The sequence below is a fragment of the Nansenia antarctica genome (assembly GCF_963989245.1).
Source record: "Nansenia antarctica genome assembly, chromosome: 19".
Lineage (NCBI taxonomy): Eukaryota > Metazoa > Chordata > Actinopteri > Argentiniformes > Microstomatidae > Nansenia > Nansenia antarctica.
In genome coordinates, this window is record NC_137692.1 from 12,725,834 (window position 1) to 12,733,333 (window position 7,500).

Here is a 7,500-nt window from a genome sequence, read left to right on the forward strand (position 1 = left end):
TCCTCTCCTCTCCTCTCCTCTCCTCTCCTCTCCTCTCCTCTCCTCATGTCATCTCCTCTCCTCTCCTCTCTTCTCCTCTCCTCTCCTCTCCTCTCCTCTCCTCTCCTCTCCTCATCTCCTCTCATCTCCTCTCCTCTCCTCTCCTCTCCTATCCTATCCTCTCCTCTCTTCTCCTCTCCTATCCTATCCTCTCCTCTTATCTCCTCTACTCGTACCATTATATATAGGTCAATTGCTCTCTGGAACACTCTGCCGAAGGACATTAAAGCCAAGGTTAATAATAATAAGTAAACTTTCCCCCAAGATGTTCCTTGCCAAATAACAGAAAGGCTAATTTGTGTATGTCAGACTGTTCTTTTTGAATATGACTGATGACTGGTATTTTAAATATTCTAGTTCTAACTCTTTCTTTTGTCTAGTTGTTTAGCAACATACTTTATTATATTACATGTTTCTCTTCATCTTGTGAGATTAGTTGTAATATTGACTATACCTGTGCTGTTGTACAATTGATTGTACCTGATTATTCCACATGTTGGTATTGCTCACAATCGGTATGTCGATTGTCGGTTATAGTCTCGTACATTTATTATGTCTGTATGTCTGTATTTTGTATGTTCAGGACCCCAGGAAGACTAGAGGTACATCTGTGTGCTTCTTATGGGGATCCTTATACAAAATAAAATCATCTCTCCCTTTCTCCACCTCTACTTCTTCTCCACCTCTACTACAGAACATCCAGTTATTATTAATTAATAATACGGTACACATTCCTAATTAAGAAGAATAAAGCCACTGCTGAACAACAGCTGGTTTGTATAAACAGCAGCCATTGATTTCTCCATGCTTGTCTGGAGGGTCTCCTTGAGAAAGATTAAAAGAAAATGCAATAAAGGCAATTAATGATTGGCTCCTTACTGTGTTTGAAGTCAGAAACCAAATGAAATAAATACACTGGTATTCCTCTCTTTTTTTTTCTCACACATAAGTGTGTTGGACTGAGAATAATGTCAAATGGAAACTCAGTGTAAAATGAAAAGTGAAAAATAGCCTTGTACTAAGAGAACGTGTTGCATATTGATCCTGTGGCGTTTAAGAATAGTAACTAATTAAAAACAGAGAGACGGCTGTGTATGAGGCTTGGAGAAGGTCACGATTGTGACATTTCTAAATCGAACATAATGGCTGGTAATAAAGACCACAGAAAACACACGTGACTGAAGCTTGCAGTTGAATGTTCAGAGAGAAACAGATCTGTTCAATATTGTTCTTTGACACTGAGAATAGGAATCATGGCAGCTCTATCTGCAGCACTGGCGGACTCAGGGGGGGGGCAGGGGGGGCGACCGCCCCTCCTGGTGCTTCCACGGTTGAAAAACGTCTCTCTTAAGTGCCCTTTTGAGTGGCAAAAATGCCCTTTTGAGTGGCGAAAATGAGAGGACGTGCCCTATTGTTGCCCCTCCAATGGTCTAAACTTCACCATGTGCCCCCACAGTTGAAAAACGTCGCACTAAAGTGCCCTTTTGAGTGGCAAAATTAGAGGATGTGCCCTATTGGCTGCCCTTCCAATGGTCTAAACTTGACCATGTGCACTGATGGGGTCCCATGTTATGCAGTAGGTGCCCTTTTTTTCTTTTCGCCCCTGCCCTTCAATGTTCCTAATGAACAGCCAATGTTCCCGCCAATGACAATGTCCTGACAGTGAACAAGGCTGTGTGGTCTTACCGGCGTGCCTGCAAAGGGGGCGTGGTCACAGTTCTCCTGCCAGGAACGGTTGAGGCTGAGCAGGAAGTCCTGAAAGAAGGGGTGTGTCCTGTTGAAGACTGAGAAGCCCACGATGTTCACCCGCTGGTCCGCCACTTCATCCAGACGTAGCAGAGAGAACTCCTGCAGGGGGGGGGGGGGAGAGAGAGAGGGGGAGAGAGAGAGGGGGAGGGGAGAGAGGGAGGGGAGAGAGAGAGAAAGAGAGAGAGAGGGAGGGGAGAGAGAGAGGGGGAGAGAGAGGGAGAGAGAGAGAAAGAGAGAGAGAGGGAAGGGAGAGAGAGAGGGGAGAGAGAGAGGGAGAGAGGGAGAGAGAGAGAGAGAGAGAGAGGGAGAGAGAGAGACAGAGAGGGAGAGAGGGAGAGGGAGAGAGAGGGTAATGGTATTAGGTATGTAGATGACAAGGGGTTGGACATCTCACATATACAGTAAATCATCTTTGCCTCTGTCTATACTTAGAAACGTCTGATTGGATGGAATATTCCATATGATGTCACAGAAAAGAGAAGGCCACACTCTAATCTTGTTTACCCCGCAATGTTTTTTTATTTTATTTCTTTTTTTACTTTGTGTCTTTAATGACATTATTCTGGATGGTTGTGAAGCCTATCTTGTGAATGAATGAACGAATGAATGAATGGTTTTTATTGTCATTGATATAGTACAGGTACCAAACAACGACATTTGGGAGGGGGGGCTCCCCTGGTGCTAGGAAAGAAAAACTAAAAAACAAGAAGGGAAAGGAGCTGGTTTACATAAATAAAGGCTATGTACACTATCCACTATACTATACTATACTATACAAATAAAACACTGTGCTGTAATCTATGCTATGCTATACCTATTCTAACATTTCCTATTCTCTGAACCTTCTGTACCCGAGGGTTGTCATATTGCACATAGTGTTATTGCACATTCATTTAAAGTGTCGCAGTTTATGTTTATCCTCCAACGCAGAAGTACGTGCTATATTAACAAGACCAGGAAAAGTATTATGTTCTATGCTATTCTAGAAAATGTCCTCAGTTATCAACAACTCCGAAGTCTGAAGTTCAACATGGTTCCGGGGACGTCATCTTAAGGTTAATAGAGGTGTCGCGACAGTCACCCTCAGGTGGCAGTGCCAACGAGGGAGAGAGATACAGGGAGGAGGGGTGGATACGGGACTGGTTAATAGAGGTGTCAGAGCAGTCACCCGTAGACGGCAATTCTGCCAACGCAATAGGCTGTGGCTTTGGCACTGGCTGTCACTGGGCTCTGGGAGAGAGATGATAGTGGGGGAAGTGAGGAGGTTGGGAGGGGCGGGGCAGGGTAGACGTCAAAGTGCTGCTATCACAGTGGTAGGAGGAGGAGGAGGGAAGAGAGGGATAAGAGCAACTAGGTGAGTAAAAATAGGCGCATGTGAGAGGAGAAGAAAGGGGGAAGACAGAAGGAAAGGGGGAGGAGAGATAGAAATAGAAAAGCGATAGAAAAGTGCCCACTTCAGACCAAGACGGACACTGAGAAGAAGAAGAAGAAGAAGAGGGGGCGGGGCTTCCGATCCTAAATACAAGGGGAAGGGGGGTGGGGGGGATGGGGTGTTGAGTAGGAAGAGAACTCCCCTGAGACCACGGCTCACAGACACACACAGTGACTCTCCAATCCCTGATTTACGCTACCATGCTTCTTGGCAGTCCACATCAAAGCCTATGTATCTCTGGTTTTCTTCTAACTGACACTGGAGAGCAGCGTTGCTGTCGACGGACTTGGAGGAGACAGTGATTTAGTCTTGAGTCCTTAGTGTGTGAATGGTTATTAAAGACTCCTTCTCTCAGCCCGGGGCTCTGGTGGACATCCTGCAGATTTGCCGCCCTGTTATACAGTATAAGACGCATTATTTGAGTTTTGGTTTAGATCTGCAGTGCACCAACTCCTGTCTCCCTGACACACATTATCCTAAGACTTGCGGTAGAACTTCCGTTCTTTTCCGACCAGTCTTATCGTTTGTTTGTATTTTTCTTTTAATGATAGATAAATAATAATAATTATTATTTTGTATTGATACACTATTCTAATTGTTCCTACTCGCCTCAATCAAATACTGCTAAAGCAGCACGACATACATGTTATTTGTTCACGTAGATAGTTATATCCGGACGGTCAGACAGCCTCTTCATGTGAAGACTGCTACATCTATTAATATGTTTAAGACCAGACTCAAAACTCACCTCTCTACACAAAACGATGCCCTCCCTGGCTGATCTCAGTGTTGTGCGGGGGTGGCTTCAATCAGATGCAGCTCCTTCAGTGTGACCTCAATTTAGTTTTGTTGTTCTCACTTTTACTTTTATTATATTTTTTTCGTGATTTTTGCACTTTTGCACTTTTCATTATTATTGATCTTGTATGCTCCTTTCTTTTTAATCGTTTTATGTCTTCGTCTTTTTATTTAATGTATTGATGTCCTTGTCTATTGCATGTTCTTTGTATTTGTTTATGTGTTGTGCTGCTTTTGCTTTGATGTATTTTGCTTTTTCTTTTGATGTAAAGTTGCACTGAGACACCTCGGTGTGATTCTGCACAGTAAAAATCAATAAACTTAAACTTAAACCTCTGCGACAGCCTCCTGACACGAAGATTCCTGACAATAAGACAAAGGAGTCTGTGGGAGTCCATCGAGGAAGGCCTGAGAGGAAGGCCTGAATACTAATAATACTACGTATCTTTTCTCCCATTTTATTGTTCTCTTGTCCTATTTGTCTACTTTGAGTGTATTAAGCGCCACCAACTTCTTGTTTGGACCGTTAACCCTATATCCCTCTTCTGACTAATATCACAATGTGCTTTCTCCCTATTCCTGTACTTTTGTCCCTCGGGAGGATACAATAGACGCTACATCCCCCCTCGCGACCCTTCCAATCTCCTCTATCCACCTTCAACTGACCACGACTTCATTGCTGTGGGAGTTCTTTTGGAAAGACACAGCGAGCCAGTCAGCTGCCCGGAAAGCAGAGGCTATCTCAGTTTATGCCTCATTATTCATCTGCCTCGACTTCCTCACTCTCAAGGAGACTTGGATCTCACCTGAAGACGCAGCCACTCCGGCAGCCCTCTGTGATGCCTACTAGTTTTCTGTCCTCAAGAAACCGACCCTTGACCCGTCTTCTGTCCACAACTACAGACCGGTATCCCTTCTCTCCCTCCCTTCTAAAACCTTGAACGCGCCGCATCTCAACGACTGACTGACTATCTCCTTCAGAACAACCTCCTGGACCCCCACCGATCCGGCTTTAAGGCTGGGCATTCTACTGAGACTGCTCTCCTTGCTGTCACGGAGGCCCTCCACTCTGCTCAAAGCTTCCTCCCTCTCCTCTGTTCTCATTCTCCTGGACCTGTCTGCTGCCTTTGACACAGTAAACCACCAAATCCTCTCTCCATCCGCTCAAAACAACTGGGTATCTCTGGCACTGCACACTCCTGGTTTGCTTCCTACCTGGCTGGTCGCTCCTACCAGGTGACTTGGAGTGGGTGGGTTTGAATGAATGAATGAATGGTCTTTATTGTCATTGCTATAGTACAGGTACCAAACAACGACATTTGGGAGGGGTGGCTCCCCTGGTGCTAGGAAACAAAAAAAACAAAATAAACAAGAAGGGAAAGGAGCTGGTTTACATAAATAAAGGCTATGTACACTATCCACTATACTATACTGTACAGATAAAACGACTAGGGTTGTCATATTGCACATAGTGTTATTGCACATTCATTTAAAGTGTCGCAGTTTGCAGGCTTGAAATGTACACATTTGTGCACATGTACACATTTGCGCCTCAGCACTACACCTGATTGGGGGGGCAGCTGTGGCGCAGGAGGTAGTGCCAGCGTAACATTTCATTTACATTTCATTCCAAGCATTTATTTCAACTCAGGGACCACTGAGGGAGACCCTCGTTTTCGGTGGGGCCGAGTGTATAAGATAATACAAATACATTGCATACAATTGCAATACATAAACATACATAGTGCAACAATAAAAAAAAACAAGGCTGGTGCAAATAGATATGCAATGGTCCATAGTCATGGCCTTGAATTGACCAATAGAGGGGAGAGAGTCTATTTTAAAAGTGCTTTGTAGCAGGTTCCAGGAGTGTGGAGCAGCAAATAAAAAAGCAGTCTTTCCATGTTCTGTACGCATACAGGGGACCTTTAGTGTAAGCCAGTCATTTGATCGGGTGAGGTAAGGGCCAAGATTCTGACTTAACAGTGAAGAATTGTACGGTGGCAAATTCCCAAGCAGCGATGGTGAGTGTTGTAATTAGCACCTGTGACAAATCTAAGGGCAGAGTGATAGACTGAGTCAAGTGGTTTTAGCGTTGAAGAAGCGTTGAAGAATGTCTATAGATGACATCACCATAGTCCAAGACAGACAGGAAAGTTGCTCTTTTTCTGTACGACAAAGGAAAACAGGATGTGTTTCTGCACAAAAAGCCAACCTTCTTCATTGAAGATTAGGATCAATCCAGATACCGAGATACTTGTACTGTGAGACTCTCAATGCCAGAGTCCTTTACTGTGGTTACACATAGACTATCATTATCAATATTTTGGGCATTCGTAATTAACATACATTTAGTTTTATTCAAGTTTAAGCTTGAATAGTGCTTCTTGAAGAGCATTGGAACGCAAGCTGCAGTCTTTCAGTGGGGATAAATGTACAGTTCTTTACTGTTATTCCTGTCTTTTTATTATTATAAAGTTATTATGTTATTCCTGTCACTTTTTTCTCTTCACCGCTGCTGCCTTGTATTACAAAAGAGGGAGTACAGGAGAGGAGAGAGAGGAGGAGAGAGATAAAAGATAAGAGAGGGAGAAGAGAGAGACAGGGAGAGGGAGAGCGAGAGAGAGAAAGAGTGAGCCAGAGCAAGAGAGGAGAGATAGAGAGTTGAGAGAACAGAGAGAAGACTGAGAGGCAGCTGGAGGATAGAGAGAAACTGAGAGGTACGTGGGACTGAGGGAGAGAGACACATTACAGGGAGATAGGAGATAGAGAGGTGGTTAGAGAATAGATCAAATGAAGAGCGAGAGAGGGAGAGAAAGTATGTGGTAGAGGGCAATGAGACTTATGAGAAGGAGAAAAGGGAGACTGAGGGGGTGTTCTCACTAGAATTAATTTTATAATTAAAATGTTGCCATTTAGCAGATGCTTTTAATCCAAAGCGACTTACAATTACGAATTACAGGGACATTCCCCCTGGAGTAACTGAGGGCTAAGTGCCTTACTCAAGGGCACACTAGTAGTGGTGTGGTTTCAGGCGGGATTTGAACTCACAACCTTCCGATCACAAGTCCAACTCACTATCCACTAGACCACCACTACCCCACTTCACTTGAGCAAATAGCCGTCGGATGCTCCGTTTGAAAAGGGTGGTTTCGCTTCGGTTACAAACGACGCATCCATCACTATAAGAGCGGGACAACGGGCAATTCTTTCTGACCAATCAACTACCACGTCTGTTGCTTCGATTGCGTATGTTACTTCGTTTAGATGAAGGGCTGTGAGAACGCAAATCAGAGAAATAATTTATGCAACAATGTTGCAAACTCATCCACTTGCTCCAGGCCTCGATTCAGACTTTCATGTGAGAACATGACCTTAGGAGTATCAGCCTGAGGGATGACAGAGCAGAGGAAGACCCAGATGAACAAACAATTTAGCAATCAGGAAAAATCGAACTTTTCCTGTGAGACATGTTAAAAACG

At 44.1% G+C, this 7,500-nt stretch overlaps 1 protein-coding gene across 1 annotated transcript in view; it reads right to left on the reverse strand.

The window, feature by feature from the left end:
- Nucleotides 1-7,500, reverse strand: part of grik4 (glutamate receptor, ionotropic, kainate 4) — a gene marked incomplete at both ends in the record, with an annotated part of 174,973 nt that overhangs the window by 69,564 nt on the left and 97,909 nt on the right. The window contains one exon of the mRNA XM_080549354.1: nt 1,726-1,887. Coding sequence (XP_080405480.1) covers nt 1,726-1,887 — 162 coding nt within the window. The remainder of the gene's footprint in view (nt 1-1,725; nt 1,888-7,500) is intronic.